At 37.5% G+C, this 26,053-nt stretch overlaps 4 protein-coding genes and 1 long non-coding RNA gene across 6 annotated transcripts; 3 read left to right on the top strand and 2 right to left on the bottom strand.

The window, feature by feature from the left end:
- Positions 1-1,129: 1,129 nt before the first annotated feature.
- On the bottom strand, positions 1,130-4,152 carry LOC103723180 (glutathione transferase GST 23-like). Its single transcript, XM_089927516.1, has 2 exons — positions 3,087-4,152; positions 1,130-1,590 (listed from the first exon to the last, which is right to left on the bottom strand). Exons 1-2 carry the CDS (start codon positions 4,005-4,007, stop codon positions 1,243-1,245), a joined length of 1,269 nt encoding a protein of 422 aa, XP_089783642.1. The 5' UTR covers positions 4,008-4,152; the 3' UTR covers positions 1,130-1,242.
- Positions 4,153-5,635: 1,483 nt separating this feature from the next.
- On the bottom strand, positions 5,636-8,055 carry LOC103723173 (glutathione transferase GST 23-like). Its single transcript, XM_008814006.6, has 2 exons — positions 7,589-8,055; positions 5,636-6,142 (listed from the first exon to the last, which is right to left on the bottom strand). The coding sequence occupies exons 1-2, from the start codon at positions 7,904-7,906 to the stop codon at positions 5,795-5,797; spliced, it is 666 nt and encodes a 221-aa protein (XP_008812228.1). The 5' UTR covers positions 7,907-8,055; the 3' UTR covers positions 5,636-5,794.
- A 2,409-nt stretch (positions 8,056-10,464) lies between these two features.
- Positions 10,465-13,394, top strand: EMB1923 (embryo defective 1923). The gene is made up of 2 exons (XM_008814007.6): positions 10,465-10,953; positions 12,492-13,394. Exons 1-2 carry the CDS (start codon positions 10,581-10,583, stop codon positions 13,184-13,186), a joined length of 1,068 nt encoding a protein of 355 aa, XP_008812229.1. The 5' UTR covers positions 10,465-10,580; the 3' UTR covers positions 13,187-13,394.
- A 2,414-nt stretch (positions 13,395-15,808) lies between these two features.
- Positions 15,809-24,798, top strand: LOC103723175 (serine/threonine-protein kinase PEPKR2-like). Of its 2 annotated transcripts, XM_026799995.4 has the most exons (5): positions 16,555-17,641; positions 18,234-18,325; positions 19,753-19,819; positions 23,801-24,097; positions 24,175-24,798. In XM_026799995.4, exons 1-5 carry the CDS (start codon positions 16,909-16,911, stop codon positions 24,486-24,488), a joined length of 1,503 nt encoding a protein of 500 aa, XP_026655796.4. In that variant the 5' UTR covers positions 16,555-16,908; the 3' UTR covers positions 24,489-24,798. The 2 variants fall into 2 exon arrangements, with proteins under 2 accessions (XP_008812230.4, XP_026655796.4); XM_008814008.6 differs by lacking the exons at positions 18,234-18,325; positions 19,753-19,819 and having other exon boundaries at positions 15,809-17,641.
- A 509-nt stretch (positions 24,799-25,307) lies between these two features.
- Positions 25,308-25,920, top strand: LOC148699925 (uncharacterized). The gene is made up of 2 exons (XR_016398480.1): positions 25,308-25,574; positions 25,673-25,920. It is a non-coding gene; the product is annotated as an uncharacterized LOC148699925 (long non-coding RNA).
- The last annotated feature ends 133 nt before the right edge of the window (positions 25,921-26,053 follow it).

Here is a 26,053-nt window from a genome sequence, read left to right as displayed (position 1 = left end):
GCTCATTTCTAGACGACCATCATGTCCTGTGCTCAGGACTATACAATGGACTGTTCCTGCAGGAGGGGAAAAAATCGTTTTTTTCCAAAATATGAAAAAAATAATGGAATGCCTTCATAAAATCCTTTTTTTTGACCTTTATTGCTATTGAATTTTCTTTCTGCCTTCTCTTATTTTCGGAAACTTGTCGTGAAGCCCAAAATGAAAGCATATATATATGTTCTGGATTGCCTATGATGTCAGCTGGAAGAAACTTTTGCAATACTATACATGGAGCTGACACATGTACTGCATCAAATGTTACGGTTCATGCAGTGGTGCATTCCGATGATGCGTTAAAAGATGCTGATATTCTCAAATGTCTAGACTCCAATCTTTAGAGGGTAGAACGTACTTGATCGCAATAGGCAAAACAGAAGTCATATGCTCGGTTCATGACCTTTCCATGTTACAAAAGGTGTAAAGATATGAGTCTGCAGACCATTGCCAGATTGAGAGCTTCGTCTCGACGCTGCATGCAGAATGTAACGATATGAGCATGATTTTTTGTTTCATATTTTTGTTTGTAGCGCTAAATACGAGCATGATTTTTAAGAATTATTTGTATTCCTAGGGCTCTAATTTCTAACTCACATTATCTTTAAATCAAAAAAAATATGAAATTAGTATTTATTTATTTCATGAGTAATGTTACCAAGCTTCACTCTCTTGCTCATTTCAGATAGTCATACCGGCTATTGGTATTTGACGTGTTAGGCGGTGATTGATGGGAATGATGTAAGATGGAATTCGTTCATGTTTATCAATTCATATTGTTTTTGTGTCATTTCAGCAGAACCTGAACATTAAATTGGAAGCGGATAACAAGTCGCACTGTAAATGCTCCTTTTCCGTTGATATTTTCTGTAGTAAGCAAATTTGGAACTTCCCAACTAGAAAAATGTCTACATTTGGATCTGTTATCGATATAAAATATTAATAATATCAATATTGTGATGAAAACACTGACTCAAATTATTTTTGTAAAAAGAAAAATACAGTAACTCGATTAACTTATAGACGAATTTGCCCATTATTTTAAAAGAGTCCATGGCTTACTCATTTCAAATATAACCAAAAAAAAAAATCATTAACGACATAGGAGCATATCCCTCCTAATTTTATTTATTAAGCACTTTCTAGTTTTTATTAAATACATTACTTAAAATACAAGCACCAGCAACAAGTTTTATAGGAGTTTTGTCATGCAAGAAATTGTTCGCGGCGAGCCTTGTTAAGAGCATAGAGCTTATCTTTTGGGGGCAAGCTCCCCTTCACCAATTCCAATGCCAAGAAATTATCAAACCATGCATTGATTAAAGGATGGATGTTCTCGTTCACTATGCTGATGCCGACGATCTCCTCGATCATTCGAACCCAACAAGGCAACCAGCCGGCTGCGATATCTACGAACCCGATCTTCTCCCCTCCAAAAAACTTCTTGTCCTTGAGGGCCACTTCGAGAGTCTTGAAGCTCTCCTGAGCTTCTTGTAAGGCCTTCTGTTGCTGCTCTCCGGTCGTGCAGAATACTGCATATGTTGGAGGGGTTATCTGTGAAGAAAGAAAGTTGTTAGCAACCTGCTAACCTATTTTCCCTCAAAATACCTTAGTAAATATTAATGAATAACCCCAGATATTATCTAAGTGGATTGTCATCGTTTAACATTAGCAACCTATTATATAAATTCTTATTGATTGATTAACTGCAGACTTATTAGTCAACTATCTTTCTGCATGCAGACATCTCCGTATCAATCATATATAGTATGACCAACCTACCGATATATTGCAATCATTCCTTTTTCATTTTTGGTTTTCATATGATCGGTTAAAATTTATTTCAGTGAAGTATAACAAATAAGCTTGAAATTGTTAATGCTAGAAAAAGAAAAAAAATGCTTTGTGATGCCCTCTAGTGCAAACCAAAAGTTTCTTCAGCCAACAAAATGTTGGCTTAGAAACTTAGCAATCAACTAACCCTTATATATATATTGCACGACTTTTCCAAGTCTTGCACTAGTTATCCTATGCCATATGATATAGTGATCTTTTTGCATGCACAAAGCTAGTGGTCAAACGAAATTGTAGGTTGTTATAGAAAATGCAACTTAAACATTCAATCAAATGTTAACATGTACTCATTCAAGATAATAAAGGCTTTTATATATCATATGAGATCCAATCAACTACGGCCATCCCACAGTATACAAACAACAGTTATTGAAAGATTAAACCTCTCCCTTTCAACCCCATCCTAGCTAGGGAGGATCCTGGCTCCTTAAGGAATGCACCCGCGTCCATTGGTTATCAAGGCTCAAGTAATAAAGACCTACTATAGTAGTTGATTGGAGGAAAAGGAGCTATCTATTGGGCTCCGGCTGTATCTTTCACGCGAAAGGATAATTCACCTTTTTTTTTGCGATGTGCACTATTGGACCGCGTAATAGCCGCTACGAGATCTATGCAGGCAGATGAAAAAGATAGTTCTAAGTGCTTCGAGTCTGTGTGAGACATGATCCAATAGTTGATGTTATGAAAGAAGATCTAACCGATCTTTCGTATCAAAGATACAACCTGAGCCCCTCCCTATTATAGCTAAGCAACCATCGATGGAGCACTAGATATCACCTTCTAATCCATAATTTGATCTTCATGTATCAGCAGCACTCCCTAGATTTTCAAAATTAAATTATCATTGATAATATTGTTCCTTTTCAGTTCCATAGAGTTGTATAGGAGAAACATGATGGTTTTGCTTCCCGACAAGATTGCATGGCCGACTTTGACTACCAAAATTTAGCGAGCCCTATAACAAGCTGTTCTTCTAACTTGTTTTCATTAGAACACCATTGATGCTCCTTTGTCCGCCAAATATGAAATATACATACAACCAAGTAGCTGAGAAAGAGAAATACAATATACTTGCTTTCATAAAGTTTTAAAAATTCCAAGCAAGATGAAGGAAAGAAGTACAACAACTATCATGGGAGAAATTAAGAAGGAATCTTTCATGAAACAGAAATCTTAGGGTTCATCATGGTACATACCTTATCTTCTACAAACTTAGCCCAGAACCGAGCCTGCGCCCTTTCATGGGGGTCCTTGGGCATGATGGGGTAACCATCCTTCCACACCTCATCGACGTACTCGATGATAACGAGCGACTCTGGCATCGGCTTCCCGTCATGCACTACGAGAACCGGAACCTTCTTGGTCACCGGGTTGTAGCGAAGGAGTTCCTCGCTCTTGTTGAGTAGATCCTCCTCCACATACTCGTACTCGACCCCTTTCAGCTTAAGGGCCCATTCATGCACGAGAACCGGAACCTTCTTGGTCACCGGGTTGTAGCGAAGGAGCTCCTCGCTCTTGTTGAGTAGATCCTCCTCCACATACTCGTACTCGACCCCTTTCAGCTTAAGGGCCCATTCATGCACGAGAACCGGAACCTTCTTGGTCACCGGGTTGTAGCGAAGGAGCTCCTCGCTCTTGTTGAGTAGATCCTCCTCCACATACTCGTACTCGACCCCTTTCAGCTTAAGGGCCCATTCATGCACGAGAACCGGAACCTTCTTGGTCACCGGGTTGTAGCGAAGGAGCTCCTCGCTCTTGTTGAGTAGATCCTCCTCCACATACTCGTACTCGACCCCTTTCAGCTTAAGGGCCCATTCATGCACGAGAACCGGAACCTTCTTGGTCACCGGGTTGTAGCGAAGGAGCTCCTCGCTCTTGTTGAGTAGATCCTCCTCCACATACTCGTACTCGACCCCTTTCAGCTTAAGGGCCCATTCATGCACGAGAACCGGAACCTTCTTGGTCACCGGGTTGTAGCGAAGGAGCTCCTCGCTCTTGTTGAGTAGATCCTCCTCCACATACTCGTACTCGACCCCTTTCAGCTTAAGGGCCCATTCCGCCCTCAAGGCAAGGAGCCCCAACGACATTCCAAATAGCTTCACTCCCTTCTCAGCCATTGTTTCTGCTCCTCTCTCTTCAATTCCTCGGCCAAGGACGCTTCATGTCCGCTTCTTGCACTAATATAGGGCGTTGCAACCAAGTCAAAAGTACATATCTAGAAGAAAGAAGGAAGGGGAAGAGCTTCTTCCGATAAGCCTGCGCATTTCGCGCGTCGAGCGTGGCTCGGGTAGGTATAGGGAATTCATTATTTGGAACTTGGAGAAATGTTGTTATACAATAGCATGGATGGAACCGATACGCGTACATTATTTTGAATGTTTGAATCATTTAAACTTTTCATGGTTGATGATGTGTCACGTGTTGAATGGTGGGTTATCTAAGAATGGTGAGGTATGCATGACTTCTAAGCCAAATGCTTGGCGTCACTGATTAGGTAGATGGGGTTGATAAAATAATCTATAATTTCAAAAAAGTCAATGTCCTATCTCATGGTTTCCATACAAAATATCCCCAAAAATAGTGCCTGGAATAGGTGATAGGTTCGCCCATATCTAAGGGTTCGTTCCCAAATTTGACAATCTTTTAAAATAATTTGTCAAAAAAAATAATTGTGGAAGAAAATAAATTTTATCATGTTTGGTTGATAAAAAATTACTTTAAAAAAATGACATCAAAAAAAGATTATTGTATTTCGTTAGAGAAAATCTTATATAGAAATATTACCAAATTTTTAATAATATTTTTGATAAATAATTGAAGCTATAACATTTTTTTCTTGGTCCATTTGTTGGGCATTTATGGCCCAGTTACATAAACGCCACAAATATTAGCTATTTCAAATATTAAAATATATTTACATGAGTAAACAAATAATTTTTAAATTAATTATATATAAATTAAAAAAATATATTTCTTATTATGAACAAATTTTAGCATTTTTTGTTATAGAAATAAATATATTAATTACAATAAATCTTATGTTATATCTAATGATAATTAATAAATATTTATTAGTAATTAATTATTTATTAATAAATATATTAATATATAAAATATGTTATTATTTATAAATATGATTAATTAATATTTATAACAAATTAATATAATTTTAATATAATGCATAAAGATAATTAATATTAATTATATAATATAATTAATATAATATTGATATAATATAAGTGAGGGTATTTTTGTCGACAAATGATTTTTTAGATTACCTCCACTTGGGCTAAAATCATATCAGATATTGATATATTCATATCTATATTTATTTTGCTTGACGAATACAGAAATAAATACAGATATTAGTCGGATGCAAATATTTATATTTTATATATATTTGTTTTAAATGAATTTGGGTACAAATTGGATACTGAAAGTATGGATGTAAATACGGATATAAGCTAGATAATTAAACTTTATGACTGTAAAATCAAAAATATTCTTAAGTGAATGGTTAGTCACGTTAATAGCATGTTAGTGCGGTCAATTATTTTTATCACTGAGAATCATTTGGGCCCAACAAGAAAAGCAACCTGCTGCAATGTCCAGAAAGGCAGAAATCAAATTGTATATCCTCCAAAGAATTTCTTGTCATGGAGGATATAAGAAAGATCCTAGATAATAGCTGCAACAAAATGAAGTTGTCAACTATTCATTTCAAATATAACCCAAAAAAAGTTCATTCACAACAGAGGAGTATATCCCTCCTAATTTTATTTATTAAGTACTTGCTAGTTTTCATTAAATATATCATTCAAAGTACAAGCATCCTTCCATAGTCCCAAATAAGCTTTAGTTCAGGCACAATATATAGCCAACAGCAAGTTTTATAGGAGATTTGTTATGCAAGTAATTGTTCTCGGCGAGCCTTGTTAATAGCATAGATCTTATCTTTAGGGGGCAAGCTCCCCTTCACCAAATCTAATTCCAAGAAATTATCAAACCATTCATTGATTAAAGGCTGGATGTTCTCATTCACTATGCTGACGCCGACGATCTCCTCGATTATTCTAAGCCAATAAGGCAACCAGCCGGCTACGATATCTACAAACCCGATCATCTCCCCTCCAAAAAACTTCTTGCTCTTGAGGGCCACTTCGAGAGTCATGAAGCTCTCCTGAGCTTCTTGTAAGGCCTTCTGTTGCTGCTCCCCGGTCGTGCAGAATACTGCATATATTGCTGGGTTTATCTATGAAGAAAGAAAGTTGTTAGCAACCAGTTACCCTATTTTTCCTCAAAATAACTGAGTAAGTATTAATGAATAACCCCAGATATTAGCTAAGTGGATTGTCATCATTTATCATTAGCAACCTATTATATATATTCTTATTGATTGATTAACTGCAGGCTTATTAGTCAACTTTCTTTCTGCAGAGATATCCGTATCAATCACAATATGACCAACCTACCCATATATTGCAATCATTCCTTTTTCTTTCTTGGTTTTCATATGATTGGTTAAAATTTATTTCAGTGAAGTATAACAAATAAGTTTGAGATTGTTAATGCTAGAAAAGAAAAAAAAACTTTGTGATGCCCTCTAGTGCAAACCAAAGATTTCTTCTGCCAACAAAATACTGGCTTAGAAATTTAGCAATCAACTAACCCTTATATATCGCATGACTTTTCCGAGAGTTGCACCAACTATCTTATGCCATAAGATATAGTGATCTTTTTGCATGCACAAAACTTGCGGTCAAAAGCAATTGTAGGTTGTTATAGAAAATTCAAATTAGACATTCAATCAAATGATAACATGTACTCATTCAAGATAATAAGGACTTCTATCATATGAGATCCAAACAATTACGGGCATCCCACAGTATACAAACAACATTTACTGAAAGATTAAACCTCTCCCTTTCCACCCCATCCTGGGGAGGATCCTGGCTCTTTAAGGAATGCACCAACGTCCATTGGTTATCAATTAAGGCTCAAGTAATAAAGAGCTACCTATAGTAGTTCCTCAGAGGAAAAGGAGCTATCTAGCGGGCTCTGGCTGTGTCTGTAATTATATTGTGCAATAGCCGCTATGAGATTTGTGCAGACAGATGAAAAAGAAAGTTAGGAGTGTTTTGAGATCTGTGCAAGATATGATTCAATAGTTGACGTCATAAAAGAAGATCAACCATTCCTTTGTGCAAAAAATACAACCTGAGCCCCTGCCTACTATACTTAAGCAACAACCCATGAAGCACTAGATGTCACCTTCTTATCCAGAATTTGATCTTCAAGCATCGGCGGCACTCCCTAGATTTTCAAAATTAAATTATCACTGATAATATTTTTCCTTTTCAGTTCCATAGAGTGGTATAGGAGAAACATGATATATAGTTTTGCTTCGCGACAAGATTGCAGAGCCAACTTTGACTATCAAAAATTAGCAAGCTCTATAACAAGCTGTTCTTCTAACTTGTTTTCATTAGAACACTATTAATGCTCCTTTGGCTGCAAAATATCAAATATTCATACTACCAAATAGCTGAGAAAGAGAAATACAATATACATGTTTTCATAAAGTTTTAAAATTTCCAAGGAAGATGAAGGAAAAAAGTATAACAACTATATATCATGGGACAAATTAAGAAGTAATCTTTCATGAAACTGAAATCTTAGGGTTCATCCTGGTACATACCTTATCTTCCACAAACTTGGCCCAGAAACGAGCCTGCGCCCTTTCATAGGGGTCTTTGGGCATGATGGGGTAACCATCCTTCCACACCTCATCGACGTACTCGATGATCACAAGCGACTCTGCCATCGGCTTCCCGTCATGAACGAGAACAGGAATCTTCTTGGTCACCGGATTGTAGCGAAGGAGCTCCTCGCTTTTGTGGAGCAGATCCTCATCCACATACTCGTACTCGACCCCTTTCAGCTTGAGAGCCCATTCCACCCTCAAGGCCATGGGGCTCAACGACATTCCAAATAGCTTCACTCCCTTCTCAGCCATTGTTTCTACTCCTCTCTCTTCAATTCCTCGACCAAGGACGGTTCATGTCCGATTCTTCTACTCGTATGCGGCGTTGCAACCAAGTCAAAAGTACATATCTAGAAGAAAGAAAGGAGGGGAAGAGCTTCTTCCGATAAGCATGCGCACTTGGCTGGGGATAGGTATAGGGAAGTCATTATTTGGAACTTCGAGAAATGTTATACAATAGCATGGATGGAACCGATACGTGTACATTATTTTCAACGTTTGAATCATTTAAGCTTGGCATGGTTCATGAATCATGATGTGTCAGATGTTGAAAGGTGGGTTATCTAAGAATGATGGGCTATGTATTACTTCTAAGCCAAATGCTGGCGTCACTCGTTAGGTAGATGGGGTTGATCACAAGGACCATGCAGCGCAAAAAAAAAATCTACAATTTCAGAAAAGTCAATGTGCAATCTTGTCGTTTCCATACAAAATATCCTTGACAATAGTGCCTGAAATAGGTGATAGGTTCGCCCATATCTAAGGGTTGGTTCCCAAATTTGACAATTTTTGAGAATAATTTATTTTAAAAAATAATTACCGGAAGAAAGTAAATTTTATCATGTTTGATTGGTGCAAAATTATTTTAAAAAATGGCATCAAAAAAATTACTATATTTAGTTAGAGAAAATCTTATATGGAAATATTTCTAAATTTTTAATAATATCTTTGATAAATAATTGAAGCAATAACATTTTTTCTCAATTGGCCATTTATGGCCTAGTTACATAAATGCCGCAAATTTAGCTACTTCAAATATTAAAATATATTTACATGAGTAAATAAATATTTTTGAATTAATTATACATATATTAGAAAAATATTTCTTATTATACACAAATTTTAGCATGTTTTGTTATTTAAATAAATATATTAATTATAAATACATAATTATTTTATTTGACTAATACATAATTATTTGAGTGTTCGAACAATATCCATATTTATATTTATTTTATTTGACTAATACTGAAATAAATACAGATATTAGTCGGATGCAAATATTTATATCTATATTTGTTTTAAATAAATTTGGATACAAATCAAATACTGAAAGTATGAATATAAATACGGATATAAGTTGGATAATTAAACTTTATGACTCTGAAATCAAAGATATTACCTAATGGATGGTAAATCAAGTTAATAGTGTGTTAATGCGATCATTTATTTTTTAAAAAAAATTTATGAGTACTATATAAAATTAAGTAGGATTATAAATAAAATTGAATATTCGGATATAGATGAAGTAGTTGTATATCCATATCCATATCCATTTTTCTTTGACAAATATGGATATGGGTATGGATATTGTTCGAACGCTCAAATTTCTATTAATAACTAGATAGATTCGGATATGAAAATGGATTCGGACGGCTATTATTCGATCCACTTTCATTCCTAACATCCACTCGGTAATCTAGCATGGAAAAACAAATATCACCTTCTTGGTAGTATTTATTTTACATTCTCTTTCAAAAAAAAAAAAGATATGGGTTCCACCACTATTTATTTTACTACATCTTTCATCCACTTTACGTACCAAAAATGATGATCGAACATGAGATTTATTTTTCTATGTCATATTACCTCCAACCAAATATATCCTAAATTATACAAGATTGGTAAATCAGAACATGAAGCAATGCAATGCACCATAATCATAAGTTTGGCACTTTAAAATAAATCTACGGAACAACCTAATGATTCCGCATTCAAATGCATGAAATTCGTCAAGAACTTGAAAAAGTTAATTGTGTATGCTTGGCGGGACTCATTAGGTAGATGGGGTTCAAAGGACATCTCGTGAAAAAAATTCTATAATTCCAGAAAAGCCAATATCCAATTTATGTTTCTTATGCAAAATTTTCTAAGAACAATGCCTGAAATGGTTAATGGGTTCTCTATGGGGCATAGTCACAACATATTACTGATCCGGCTTTCAAATCCATGAAATTCATAAAAAAAAACTTGGAAAGTTAATTTTGTAATTAAAAAAATTAGCGCAAATGGTAATTTGTTACCAAACATGATTGGATTTAAATTTTTTTTTTTTTTGGTAAAAAGATAGGAGGGGAGGGGAAGGGACCAGCCCATCCACGTAGCAGTTCCACTACTGAGCCCCCCTTCCACCAGAAAATGTTCGATACATGTCACAGGTTTTCGCGTATCTTCTCTGACCCGTGGGCTCATCCCACTGGGTTCATCGCCTCACGTGTGGGTACGTCATCTTAGCGCCACCTCGGTACAGATGAAAGAAAAGCATATCCGCCAATGAGACGTCCGGGCGTAGCGCATCTGATCTCCTAACTTAATCGACATCTGCGCATTTCGAATAACTCAAGTGGAATTATTGTTTCCTTACCACCAGGCTACCACCTTGGTGGCTTGGATTTAAATTTTTCATGGCATTTCGGGGATGCCTCGAAAAGCATGTAGCAAATAACCATCATATCTTTTTATAATTTCGATGACTTACAGGTCCATGAACCAAAACGCCAATATAACGAGTCGTTGGATCTAGATCTAATGGTTCCCAAGCCCAATCCCTTAATCCTTCGATCCATTATTCTCATGTTCCCATTTCCCAATCTCCCTCCCGTGTTACCTCTTTCTGCTTGCCGGCGCTGGCGCGGCTGATGGGGCTATGGCTTCAGCCTCTCTTCCCACCTTAAAAAATTCTCTCGCCATGGCGACCTCTATACGCCTCTCTACTTCTCCTCTCTTAAATCCTAAATCCAGATCGTTTCCTCATCTTCTAAGACCTTTCTCTTCCAAAACTCTTGCCTTGGCTCGTTTCCCTCCTCTGAAGGCCTCTCCAACTCGGATACGTTTGGGAGCTTCTCCTCGAAGAGAGCCAGGATTTCTGTCCCGTGTTGCGAAGAATGGGGGTGGAGCGCCGGAGAGTGCCGCCGAGGACGAGGCCGACTCGGCGAGGGGGCAGAGCACGATGCCTGAGAGGTTCCGGCCCCTCACCAAGGAAGCCCCCGATCGCCCGGTGAGGTGGCCGTGGGTTATAGGTAACTAAAGAGACATAAATATCAAGAATTTTTGCTATTTACTTATGTTGGAGCAATCTTGTGTTTTTGGTCTCAAGTATTGCTTGTGTTTGATGTTTTGATGCTGTTGAGCGAAAGGTGGTGTCTTTAGGATTTGTGACATTCTATATGCTGGATTGGTGCATTCTTATGTTTATTTGGTTTTTGGTGGGCTTACTGTGTGAGTGTTTGGTGGAATTATCTAGCTTTTTTTGATGTTTTGATGCTGTTGAGGTAAAGGTGGTATCTTTAGGGTTTGCGACATTCTAAATGTTGGATAGTGAATTCTTATGTTTATTTTGTTTTTGGTGGTCTTATTACGTGAGTTTTTGATGGAATTGTATTGCTCGTTCGGTCTTGCTAGTCTTGTTATGGCAACGACAAATCCCCCAGATTTACTCGAAATGATTGAAAAGATTGGGTTTCTTAGTGGGATTGCTCTTATGAAATGCTATAAGACTACTTTCTTAGTGGTTTCTTATGAAATGCTATAAACTGATGAATCTTTTATTGGACACTGTTGGAATGAATGTCTAGAGATTCAACAATCGTTTTTGTCATAGGAAATGGGATTGGATGGATATGTTGAAAAGCCTGCACAGGAGTTTATTGCTTCAATGTCTCATCTTTCAGTCAATTTTAGCTTTTTTTAATGGTAAAGCATTTCCTCTAATTCATGCATGAACTCCATGTCTGTTCTTAGGAATTTTTCTGAATTTTTTTTTTACTGGCTTGCATTATTTATGGTTATGACTTTAATTCCAGTATTCACTTCAGGTTTCTTCGATCCTGATGACATTTACTGGTTAATTGGAAAAATAAATTAATCTAAACCTAGCATTAGAATGCTATGTTAGTTGCTGATGGCACCAATTCTGTTTATTGCTTCTGATTTGGTATCTAGTTTAACCAATCTTTCATTGAAATGCAATGATAAGGTCTCTTTGTTGGTATACTGGTAGCAACCTATGTTTGTTGCTTACATGTGCCTGTTTCCTTCCATGCTGTATCTCTTGGATTTTGCCCTTGTCACAAGCTATCTCATTCATAGTGTTAAAATTGTTCTCTGGGTCTGGAGTTAGAAGTTACAATGCAGTCTGCTCTTAAAAGGTCGTTTTTTGGACATGAAGAATCAAAAGAACTATCTGGAAACCAGACTCTATGTCAGTAGGATTCAGTCAGATCTGCAATAATGTGAAAAACTCATGTGCTTCATATCCTGCCTTCTTCACTAAAGGCTGCTTGTTGACATGCTGGGTGCCTACAGCCATGGCATTTTTCCTTCTATCATAAGCTTTTATGCCTCAAAAAAATCGCATTATTTATGTGACTTTTCATTAATTCTCCTGGATCATATTTTTTGAATGAGTTATTTTTGCACGTGCAAACTTGTATGTCCTTAAAAAATGTTGGAAATTCGGTAGTCTTTGCCTTTTACCCCATACCATTTCCTTATGGTATGCTACCATTGTGTTGAGCAAAATCATTTTTTTTTTAATATTTTGTTCAATAATTTGCAGCCCTGGTTTTTCTTGTTTATGCTTGGCGGACTGTCTTGTGGGAACTTACAAACTGGAAGAAGGCAATGCTAGCCATCATAGGTTTCTTTGATTACCTATTCAAGCTTATACTGGCTTTTGTTTTTCATTTCATTGGTGAACCGATCACTGTTCTCATAAGATGCATCGAGTTTGCTCTCTATTCTGCTAGATACATCTACTCCAGCGTTGTAGCATTTGCTCCTGTTCCAGAGCTGACAAGAATAATCTTTTTCACATCAACAATAATGGCCATTGCTGAAGCTACAGTTCCAGACTCTGTGAACAGCCAACAACATCTTCTCACATTAGCTGGGATTATTGGGTTTGGGGCTGTGAATGGCTTTGTTCCTGAGCTTCTCTTTTGGTTGCTTCTCTCTGGCATGTTCTGTTACTCACATTTTATCAAGAAGAGAGATGGTGTTTCAGCTGCTTTGCCATCCACTGTTGTGTTGGCAGCTGTAGGGGAGCCTTGGATAAGAGGCCTGGCTATAGCTTCATACCTGGCTCTTGCTATTGTTCAATATTCTAAGTTATCAGAAGAAAGTGTGAGGACAGATACACCAGTTATCGGTAGAAGACTTCCACTGCCGCTTCTGCTTGCTGCTCTGTCTATTGGAATCCATCTTGCTGCCAAGTGGGTTCGACGCAGGCACTTGACGTGGATGATAGTATAAGTAGTTGGATGGGTTCATTTTGTTTTTCTTGTCAAGTAGTGTAACATTGTGATTTTCTTGAAACTATCATGAAAAGTCAGCAAATTTTTTCCTTATTTGGGACATCCAGTTATAAATTTGTGTGTGTGGTATATTAATGTTAGTGGTAGCAGTACCAACATTCTATCAATTGAAATAGAAGGCATTTTTATTGATGATAACATAAGAATATCTCGAAGCTTTGTTGGCTTCACCACTTTGATGCTTTCTGCCTATTATCATATATCTGTATTATTGATGTTGAGAAACTTCACACCCTTTCTTTGTTTATTATCTCCTTTAATGTATGTTGGAAGTCAAATATATGGTGTTTCTACTTTGAATTCATAATGCATCAACTAGTTGGCTATCGAATCTCATATAATTTGCTTCTGGTTTTTATGGATACGAAATTAAGCATTACAGGTGACATTTCTAGGATAGGGCTAAGAAAGAATTTCCTTTAGATGATCTTGTGAATAAACTGGTTTCATTTTGGTGGCTGGAACAGTCATTTTGGATTTTCTTATTAATTCTTTTAGCAACAGCACTGTAGCCTAATAGGATAGAGCTTAATATGGCTCCAAATTTTTGTCATCTGTTACTTCTTTACTCTTGCTGATATTAGTAATAAGTTTGATTTCTAGTGTCAATTCTTTTATGATCAGTTGTTTGTTATTTCTTTTTCATTATAATACTAGGTTATTGCTGCAGAAAGAACATGAGCTATTAAAAAAGATATCTTATTTTGTCGCAAAATAAAATCTTAATACATAATATTTTGGAGGCCTCCATTATTTATGATGGATCTTGCTGAAATAGTTATTGGCCATTGTCGTAGCTATTATTTGCCTCAAAAGTAGTATTTTTAATTTTTGATATTAAAATAATTGTATTATATCTATTGAATTTTGTAGAAAATAATGAGTGATAACAATTTTTTTATATTAAAACGATAGTATTATATCTATCGAATTCCATGAAAAATAATGGGTAAGAACATGAAAACTCACTGAGCCACTATTAATCATTATTATAGTTCTATTCTCTCTGGCTATTATAATGGTCATAATATCATTATTTTAAACCTTGAATTAGAGGAGGGTTTAAATTATAAAAGAAGGCCTAAAAAAGTGCATGGTCATGATGTTTCTTTGTGGATTGTTAAAAGTGAAATATTTTGATATATTAGGTCTTATGTTGTACTCTGTGTGTACAATATTTATTTAAATGATAGCTTCTTTCTTACCACTCTTAGTAAAATATAGATATATAAAACTACTTTTAAATATTTTAAAAATGTTTGTCATAATGTCAGAAGTTTTATATAAAGAGCTACCATTATGTTATATTTTAATAATAGACATTTGAGTGATATTCCATTATACTGATTGTTAAATAATGAATATAATGCCTACTGTGTAATATTTGTACAACACAGCTAAAAATCTTTTTAATTTCAACATTCATCACAATGTTTCTTTTAATTTGATAAACAATGATTTGTGCAAAAAATACTATTACTTTTCTATTGTTTGTTTAATTGTGATAACAAATAACAAATGTTATAGTGGTCATTATTTTAGTTCTAATTAATTTAAAACCAACAAATTCAGTTGAATAACAAACAATACTGAAGTCCATTGTAACATGATTATGATGTTACTGTAACTTCATTTCAAATTGCATCCAGTAATTTATGCCTTGCATCTCCAAGATACTTTGAGCCACTTTTGCTTATAAATAATTTCTCTTTTACTATAAAATAATTAATTTTAATCTTTAATTAACCACTTATCTATGATAAAACCTGCAGAAAATCCAAATATATTAAAGTCTCCTTTGCTGCTGGGCCACATAATCTAAATGCCCTGCATAAATGACACTGCAAGTATTTGGAGTAACATGAATTTGTCTTATACTTTGATCATCTAATCACATAACTAGAAAGCAAAAAGAATTATTTGGGCACACATCACAAATTGAGCCCTAACACCAACTGGTTCAGGCATGAATGACATACACCAGACCCTCAGCTAGATTCAAATAGACCAGGCAAAGTTTATCTTTTTTTTTTTTAAATCACCAAAATCAATTAAAAACTTGAAATGGCCATATAAAAAAACTGACACTTGGCCGGGACTGACTCAAACAAAAGTTATCAAATCCATTTGACATCTAAAACTTGTTTAAACCTTGGTTATAAATTATACTTGCCTAACCCTAACGCACTCTACTTCGTCCAAAAAAGTATAGTTAAAAAGTATTATTTTATTTTTTTAGCCGGGTATAAGAATCTAATATTTATCTATTATATAATTAATATAGGATTAAAAATATGCACAAGTCCTCGCCCACTTGAATCTAATAACAAAAATCACAATGACCCTTCAAGGAGTTTGTACTAAATGTCATGTATAGCAGTAGGTTCTCCACTAATATTATTTGTAACAATTTAGCATAGCAAAAAAAATATCATTAAATTCTTATTCAATATAATAATTTAAAAAAAATGGATATGGGGCCATCATGCATATCATTTTTGCTTTTTTTTTTTTTTTTTTTAGCGCCTACTCATTTTATATAACTCTAACGTGAATACAGCCTACCAAATCGCGGAAAAGTAAAAGATGCAAATAAGGATGAACGTCAGAGTCAGACGTTCAAGTAAAATTCTTGGAGTGCTGGACAACATAAGAGGCGACACAGTCTGCAACCCTGTTTGCCTCCCTGAACACGTGTCCTATCTGAACATCGTCCATCAACCGCGTCACCCTACGGGTCTCCCGAATGAGGGATGACTATCCCCAAACTGATCCGCCCCTCGGAGCCGGCTGAGGTAGCCAAGCGTGCCATGTGGCTAAAAATAATTGGCCCGGTGTATCAGCCGGTGTAGGGTATAATTTCTCCACTGCATGGACATCCGGCAGCTCTTTTAAGACACCTGTCCCATTCTCGATGACCGACCGTGACCTGCTGACACCGTTGTTTTCTGGAACGGTGTAATCGCTAGACCCTTGATTACCTAGCGGTGACCACAACCTCCGAATTTAAGAACGGAAGAAATCCAAGCGAAGCGTACCCCTTTTCCCGGGATATTTTCCGCTGATCCCCGGTTGCTCCGTGGCAAACTTGTTCCCCTCGCCTTGGCACAACCCGTCGCATCAACCAGATTCCCACCCCCTATTCCGACGGCCGTGATCGTGCCGTTCGAGTTGGTTAAGCCGGGCCTCTGGCCCATCGGAAGCGACAGGCCCCGGTTGCGTGGGTCCTACGCCGAAGAGACCAACGGAAAGCCGGCCGGCGGGTGTCGGTTCTTTCTTGCTCGTTGCACCTCTCGCGCTCCTCTCAGCCTGCGGGGTCTCACTCCACCAGATGACGGTAAGCTCACCGACTCCGTCTCCCGAGCGTTGCCACCGCTCCCTTCTTCCCCTCCGTTGAGATTCTAGGGATTCCCCTCTCTCCGATCTCCGTAGCCGGCTCCGCCGTCGATATTCTCTGACGGGAGGCGGCGTCCCTTATTCCCTTGCCGGAGCACGTCGATTTCCGGCTCCGATGCGCCGGAAGAAAGAGAACAAGCGGCCTCTGGGTCCGATCCTGCGAGCTCGCCCTTATCAAGAACCGGTTTGATTCATATAACCCCTCGGATCTCGTTGGTATAGAACTGTAGATAGGATCGTAGGAGTAGGTTTCTTTGAACGGGGATGGAGTCGTTCAGGAGGAAGAGGAAGGGGATCAAATCTTCGCCTACTGTTGGATCGCACCCGTCCGATGGCGGCGATCATGGTCGCCGGAGCAAGAAGTGCAGGGAGCTGAAGGTTCGGCCGGAAAAGATGGGATCTTGCAATGGCGGCGGCGGCGGCGGCGCCGTGGTCGTGATGACGGCGCCGCCATCCGGGAGGTCGTCGCCGGATACGCCCGGGCGAGGCCACAAAAGAAAGCTGGGTTGCATTGAGTCGGCTACTCAGATTCGCCGGAAGAAGAAGCTGGAGCGGGAGTATGTGCTTGGCGGGGAGATCGGGCAGGGGAAGTTTGGGTCGGTGAGGGTGTGCCGGAGCAAGGCCAGCGGCGAGGTGTTTGCCTGCAAGACGCTGCGGAAGAACGGGGAGGAGACGGTGCACCGGGAGGTGGAGATCATGCAGCACCTCTCGGGGCACCCGAATGTCGTGAACCTGAAGGCTGTTTTTGAGGACTCGGACTGCTTCCATCTGGTGATGGAGCTGTGCTCAGGGGGTCGGCTTTTGGATCAGATGGCCAGGGTGGGGCGTTACTCGGAGCAGATGGCTGCTAATATGCTGAAAGAACTGGTTTTGGTCATCAAGTATTGTCATGAGATGGGAGTTGTACACCGAGACATCAAGCCAGAGAACATTCTTTTCACGACATCAGGAGGGATGAAGCTTGCTGACTTTGGGTTGGCAGTGCGGGTTACCAACGGTAATGATCTAGTCTTTCTTAATTTAATTGTAACTTTTCATTGTAATTTTCCCTTCTTATGCTGAAAAATTTTGCTATGTTTATGTGCAATTACATTGTTATATTAAGTCCATCTTGGAGCAAGGTTTATAATGAAGAGTTGATTGTTATGCAATGCATATTTTTTTTCTTCTAGATTTTGCTTGGCATGCTGAAGTTCAGTGGATGGTTGAAATTAGAAAATAAAGTGAGGTTTAAGTTTTCCTATTTGTCTATCCATGGGCATGTTGTAGACCTAAGAAGTGTTTGTCTATGCATGGAGTGTTATACATCACGTATCTCTAATCCCAGGTGGCCATTGCTGTACTTCGTTGGGTTGTTTACAGATCTGACAACATGAGTTTGGCTGTAGTATTTGCAAATTTTGGAAACTTTATTGTAATTGCAATAAGCAAGATGATTCCTTAGATCTACAAAATTCCCAGGAGCACTGAATCTTGCAGAAGATTCTAAGTTTTACTTTAGGCTTGATGTACACCCTGGCTGTAGGGTTTTCCATTTATAGATTCTTGTACTAATTACTGATAAATTGCCACTGTTGGAATATTCACAGGGCATATGAAGGCCAAAGGGACCAATAACGTACAATCAGGATTCTGGAATCTAGTCTGTCCATCCATCCAATCAATAAACTACTTTGAAGTGGTAAGGCCTCAAGTTAAACAAAAAAGCACCTCCCTTTCAAAAGAAAAAAATGTTCCAACAACTCAAAAAGTTGATCGGCTACCCTGTCTTTTTCATTCCTTCTAGATGGTCGACAAGAAGAAAGTGAATCTGTAAAAATTTTCATGAACTATAAAAACGTGATATAGGGAGCATAAATGATGATGACACATTGGTTTGTTTACTCACACATTTATGCTTCTTAAGTTCATTGGAAATCTGACGAAGTGTAATGACATAAACTTATCGAAGGCTTTCATGAAGATAACATGGTGGATCATGGTATAAGTTATTCAGACAATTGTATGAATTCTGTGGAGGTAAATTTGCCAATAACCTTGTTAAATTCATAAGTTTTTTATTTTAAAGATCACGAAGATTCCTTCCTTCAAGACTAAGTCAATGGGTTCTCACATGATGTGTTATTCATCATGGCTGTCTTCCATAGTAAATGCTGGGACATGAGGAATGGCCACAACTCACAACTTTTGTAGGGTGAAAAACGAAGCAATACGCCATGCGTGGCTTGGGAAACATGGAGATGCAGAGTGTGGCGCACCATGAATGCACTCCTCTAGAATTTGTGTTATATAATAGAATGGAAATTTAAAATATAATTTAGATTGAACAACATAGCTTCAAAAAATAGGAACATAGATAGCTTTGAAGTTAGTTCATCGACTATTTCTGAAGCAAGTAATTAAATACCTATAGTGCATGTGGTGCCAATAATTAGTCATCTTACAACTGATACTTAGAAATACATTGGCATGACCCATTAAAGTTTGTGAACATTTTACATCTGGAGGTAAACTTGTGAATACCATGTAATGGTTCTAAATCAGGCCGTAAGCCAAAGAGTAGCAGTTGGGAATGGTAGTACATATTAGTTTATATTTAATTCCGTGCAGGAATTTCTTGACTGTTTTTGTGTTCTTCTGGCACAGGGGCAGCAAAGATACAACGCAGGGATGCATGAAATGCTCTTAGTAATCTAACTGGATCGTAGAAAGGCAAATCTTTTAATAATTTCTTGTGGTTAGAATTTGAGAATATTAATGTTGGAGGCCTATGAAAAATAGAGGGCAAAATTATTCACCAATTGTTGAGAGAGTGTCTCTCTTTTGCAGGCACTGAGCTTTGAAGAAGTTGAAAAATGTATGTACTTGGAAAAAGATGCTTAATTTAGATATGATGGTGTTCTGTGGTTGAGTGTCTTGGGACCTTGAGTTGGTCTACCCTAAACATGGTTTATGCTTGGTCTCCTTTCACATTATTTTGGTTTCATTAACACAGTTTTATTGGATCTCAGAAGGGAAAACTATAATATTTCTGTAGTCTGGGTTTTTTTTTTTGTGCTATAAGTTATAGTGGTTTTATTTGGTCTTGTTTTCAATCGCCATGTGTAGGTGGAAAGAGGAGTAGGCATCAAACAACATACTACTTTAATGCAAGCATGTCATACATTGACAACAGGTAGAAGTGTTCGTCCTTTCCCCCCTTCTCCTCTACCGTGATACCTCATTAAGTCATTCCTTCCAAAAGGAAAGTGAATTCTTGATACTAAGCTATAGGTCCATGCCTTGCAGTTTGGTGGCATTTTATATTCAAGTTTATCTTTAGGAGGCTAAAGCTAAGCTCAACAGTATACTCCTAATGAATATACACAATCTTTTGGAAGACATTCATCATATCGGGCCCTTATGCCAGCCAAGGCAGGCCTGATTGCTTACGGCACTGTAACAACTAATTTTCAGGGTTGCTAACCATTACTTGCAATCCTATTCTAGTTGAATATTAACCCTCATTCCATTTTAGCATTAAAAAAAATAGTTGGGTTGTTATAGGGATTCAATTGGCCTTCATAAGCTCAAAGGTTCCATATTGGACAAAAAGGGTTTGTGGACTAGGGATGACTGAGTAGTTGTAAGTTTTTTGAGTGAACAAAGTGGAGAATTAGCTCCCAGATGTTTTTGTTTTACTTTGAAATAGATAACCTAATAGTATGATACTATGATAGCTTTTCATCACTTTGTCATGAAAAATGTGTGCGAATAAATGGAAACAGAGAAAAAGATTTCAGGAACTTACTTGGATTTTGGGTTTTACATATTTTTATTCCCTTTTCATTGTTTTCCTTCCTCTCCTACTTATTTGCTTCTTAAGTTTGATAACTAAATTTATACTTTTAACTTAATTATAAATTCATATCAGCTTAATTTCAGCTAGACTCAAGGCTCACCATTCATCAGAGTACTGAGAATCATTATTGAAATCCAATACATGGATGGTGAACCTTAAAGCAATGTATTGCAGACTTACTAAATTTTGGGAAAAGTCCACACGGTGTTCATGGAAATCAAAATCTTTTTCATTTGAGATTCAGTGACATCTCCGCTTTTCACTTGATGCTTAGCCAACAGTGAATTGTTTTGTTGGACCATATAAAGGTCCATATTCTAAGGGATTTGATGATTGAAATTTTGTTTGAAGAGTTTGCTCAATCAAACTATTCATTGGTTACAACAACAGTAGCAAGCTGGCCCGTGGTGTATCAGTTTTATGACCACTGTATAGATCTTGAAGTCTAACTTGGTTCCTTTTCAAAGAAGAGTCCTGATGTTTCATTGGTTACTTTACATTCTTGGATTTTGACCATTTTGATTAACATAAATCTCTAAGATGAAATGAAAATATCTGTACAGAAAATTTTAGGGATTTGGCCCAATATGGCGAAATAACCATAGAGAAATTGATTGATGAAGCAAGTTCTTTACGTGTAATATTGTTTGTGGATTATGCTCATTAGTTGTCATGGCATATTGAGGGTTCCATGTAGTGCAGATGGGGTGAAGTCTTTGGGGTTGTTGCCAAGGACTTGAGTTCGAGTCCCGCCTCAACTTGATTTCAACCAGAATTTCCTTTATCCTAGTTTTCAAAAAAAGAGAGAGTGTATTGCCCACTTGATAATGATAACTTCTAAGATTTTGCATCGTGCATGGAATTTCTAAAATTAGGATGTTTCTTTTACAACTCAGTATTTACCATTTGTTCAATTAGATGCTCAAGATGATAAAGTAGCATGCCATATTTAGGTGGCCAAAGATGAATATTTACATGTTCGATTAAAAAAAGATAGATGTAGCTTTTTATATATGCATATCTTTTGAAAGTTACCTTTTTATTCTCAGTGCATGTTCTTGAACAACGGTGATGTTACAAGAATGGCAACAAGAGAAGTTCTAAAAGTGCTTCACTGTGAAATGTTTCCATTTTGGTGAGATGGTTCAAATACTAATCCCATAGAATTGAGCATAACCCATTAATGGGAATTGATAGAAGAAATTAAAATGGATAATGTGGAATCTGTCATGTTGTATGGGGATGTGGGTGGTTATTCATTTCCATTCACAGCTATGACAGTGAAATGATTGGAGGTGCATAAGCATCGTGTGACCTGAATTTTTTGGTGGCAAGGTGCATCATCTTATATTGTGGTCATTTTGAGAAATAGAACATGCTTATGTTTTTGTTGGAATGTGAAGATGGAAAGAAGAAGAGTTTGAATTTGAAAAGAAAGAACAATGGATGAGAATCAATTGGCATATGGGGAGATGTTGAAAGTAGACCATAATCATCTAGAGATAGAGACTGTTTATATCATGAGTGACAATATTGGCAAGAATCCAGCAAAGATGATAGAGGAGAATCAAGTGAGGTTGATACTTCAAAGAAGCAAGGAACATAATTGTAAGCATCTTCAAGAGAAAGTTACACCTCCCTACCAAAAAAGAAAATGGACAAAGAAAAAACTCAAGTTATGTATGGTCGGAATTCTTTTATGCTAGCAACGAAAACAGCTGGAGGACTTTTCCGGATCCAAGTTAAGCATGGTTGGCATTTTCTGTAATTTGATCATCTGATGGAGGGAGCACTAGGAGTGTGGTTTCTGCAGAATCTGGGGAATAATTAACCTTGCATGAGTGACTCGTTTTACAATAGTTACCCATGTTGCAAACGGGTCATGAGAGAATGAGTAGCCTGCAGCAGAATTTTCTTCTCTCTTTTAACATTTGTTATGGAAGTGATTTGCTATATAGTTCCATTGTTCATAGAACATTTATGCATGTTTGCCTTATAGGCACTCGTAATATAACGATGAGTTATTGCACATAAGGGAAAAAGGCGAACTTATATCACAGAAAATTGAACGAGTAGTCAACTACTTAAAATTCTCTCATGAATGTACGACAAGTCTAATACTGCAAGCAATCTTTAATGGGTCAAAATCTATTTTTTTCTTTTTCAAATTTTGCTTGTTTTGTTACTTTTTTTTCTGAGGGGACGTAATGGTGGTGGAAGGCTCTGGTACCATATTCGTGGTATGTTAACATCTAGTTTGTTGTTTTTTAGGCAGTACAAACTGAATCCTGGTCTAGACTAATAGATGACATAGTCAAGTTCTGGAGGTGAAAGGAGTCTGTATTGGACTAAAATTATGCAATAAAGGCTAAGTAGATAAGAGAATGGTTAGGAGTAAACATAAATCATACTAAACCTTGTATGGTCGTTTGAAGTTGGCTTTTTTATTGTTTTTTCATCATTTGTTGATTTCTCGGACCTTGAATACTTCCCAAAAAGCAGACATCATGGTAACTCTCTCCTGAAGGTTTTCTGTCTGAAGATGTTAGGGCATCCTGTTAGCAGTTTTGTCCTTTTGGGGACCTAAAAATTAGTGGTTACATTAGTGTCGACCGAGGGGTCTTATATTTATTGGAGGTACACTAGCAAAATGACAATAGACAAAATAAGAGCTGGCCACTTGGATCTTTCTTTTTTGTAACTTTATGTTTCTTTGCTTTCACTTGAAGATAACAACTTCTACAAATTAAGAAACTTGGATAAAACAAGCTTTTTATATGCAGGAATAGCTGATAAAAAAAGTACCTAGCTGAAAACTGTCATATTTTTGAGTTATGTGGTTTCATTTCTTAAATATTCTGTCTTTTACTATCAAGATGTAGTCTTAAACATTGCTTCCCTCCAATCTTTTTCCCGAGGTTATCATACTATAAATGCTGCCTTTTGGGGGCTATTTGTTTTGTTTAGCCCTCAAAAATTCCATGAGATGGTTAAGTGGTATTACATTAGATTTTGGTGTCTAGTGATTGAAATATGATAGTTTCTACACGATCTTCTCTACTGGTACTCACTCCTTAGCAGATTATACGCTACATCATTTGTATAACTTCAAAAGTGCTTACCACAGGTCTTCTACGAGTTTAGATGGACCACATTCCTTTTAGTATCGTTCTACTCTCTCCCCATAAAATGGTTATACTTCAATTCACTGATGGCTTTAAAATATGAGAGGATGCTTCACTTTGAATGGCTTACCCAATTTGTGATTACTTTTTAATTATCCGTAACTTATTTTCTTGACTCACTTTGAAACAGGTCAGAGATTGTCCGGTCTTGCCGGGAGCCCAGCCTATGTTGCCCCAGAAGTTCTCTCAGGCCATTACTCAGAGAAAGTGGACATCTGGGGTGCTGGTGTTCTCCTCCATGCACTGTTAGTCGGTGTCCTTCCATTTCAAGGGGACTCATTGGAAGCTGTCTTCGAGGCTATAAAGACAGTAGAGCTTGATTTCCACAGCGGCATGTGGGAACTGATATCCGAACATGCACGGGATCTGATAAGTTGGATGCTGACTCGTGATGTTTCCAGAAGGATGGCTGCTGACGATGTCCTAAGTATGTCCAGATATCTCTTATTCAGTTAATTTTTCTTCGAAAAAGAATGATCGTAATTTTGTACATGTTAATTTCAGGGCATCCATGGATTATTTTCCACACGGAATGCCCAGCCAAGGCTTTACCTATTGCATTTAGGGTCGCTAACAAGAGTAGAGTACCCCGGGTTCAGTTGGAAAAGACTTGGGCAGCCAATTGCTCTTCATCTCTGGGAAGTTCGAGTCGGGAGTCAGAGGAGCAGGATGACTGTGGGTTTGTGGATGCTCTTGCAGCAGCCATATCTCGTGTGAGGATATCCGAGCCGAAGCGGAGCAGGCTTTGTGGTCCTGCTAGCCCGGTCCAGCAGGAGTGCTCTTCTAACATGAAGGCTAACCTCTGTACAGCATTCTGAGTCGCCTGTGTATAGCATCTGACTTCCACAATGCCACAATTCTACCAAAAAGCTTTGACTTCCACCAGAATCTCACTCTGTGACACCGCGGTTATCAGATTTTGTTTTGCATGCAAGCGGATTCAGGTTTTCTTGCTCGAAAGCCCATAAGCTTTTTATTCCAGTGTGATCATAACCATGCTGATCACATTTCTAAGTTAGTAATTAGACTGCTTGTAAATTTCTTGTAAATAGGACTGACCGTTCTTCTTTGTGAATTATTAATGCAAGATGACTTCGGTGCCCCCCAAAACGCAAAAAAAAAAGAAAAGAACACGTACACACACACACCCACCTTAAAAGGAGCTTATTTGCTTTTGCTTGTAGCCAATCTGTCATATATGTGCCGTATAGATCCAAAAAATGAGGCTACTGGGATTGAGCTTGTGAATTTTATGTTATTATCGACAGGATCTTCACAGGTTTTAGAAGAGTATATTTTTTTTGTATGCTGCTCTGGTAATCGAGCATCAGCTGATTATATGCGTGGCAATGCCTGAAGGGTATGTTGGTTCCAATGGAGGTTTTGCAGAGAAGATGATAATTAGAAAAAAGAGGGGAGTAGGTGTCCCTCAGACCAACACCTGGGTTAATGTAGTTATTTAAAGGCCCCTTTCTTTATTCCTTTCGCGTAAAGAAGCACCACTCCCTTTTTTCTATCAGAAACATCTAATTACATTTTGGGGCCTAAGTTTGAATAAATCCTCTATAGCAAACGCCTCAAACATACAAATTTTTTAATCAATCATCTAATCTAGCGTCCCCTCATTTTAACTCTAGCAGAGGGCCCAGCTCTAAGTGGCAGTGCTTTCAAAGTATGAATAACACGGTGCAGAGGGGTATCAAAGATCAAAATACATAGCATGGAGAAGCGCAAGGAGAGTATGGAAGTAGCCACAGCAGGTTCTTCTTTCCTCTGTTTGGCACCACATATTTCTTTTGTTAGGTCGCTGATCAGGGTGTCCTCAACTTGATTTTACGGAGTTCTTATGTTCTAATGATGGACTTGAGCAATCTCGCAGCAACGCCATGTGGCAAGATTCGTCGGTAATCATTCCCTTCCTCGATCGTATGCATCTAATTTTGTTAGTATCATTATCTTTGACTTTGATATACTATAACTATCATGATGATACTTCAACTAGCTCAAAGCGGACTGTGATCAGCTTGGAAACGTAAAGGATCACTCCAACACAAAACTCATGTCAAATGGGAAACTAAAGATAGCGGACAAGCTTGAGACTGATACAGAACGAGATACTGAAGGAGAGTATGTGTGCGTGTTGTATTGTGAGCGTCCATACAGACGTGTGTCTAATCTTATATCGGTTATGTACTAAATATATCTTGAGTACTTATATAGTATTAATAAATCCAAATAATATCTTCGGACTAATCTTTTTGAGAGGAGGTCATCGGTTGTTATATATATGCATATGTATATGTGTGTCTACACACATACACACACACACACACACACACACACATATATATATATATATATATATATATATATATATATATAT

Source organism: Phoenix dactylifera, chromosome 15 (assembly GCF_051530095.1).
Source record: "Phoenix dactylifera cultivar Ajwa chromosome 15, Ajwa_hap1_PhDact_Kaust_v1.1, whole genome shotgun sequence".
Taxonomy (NCBI): domain Eukaryota; kingdom Viridiplantae; phylum Streptophyta; class Magnoliopsida; order Arecales; family Arecaceae; genus Phoenix; species Phoenix dactylifera.
Note: the sequence above shows the minus strand (reverse complement) of the source record. Positions and strands in the feature narration are given on the sequence as shown.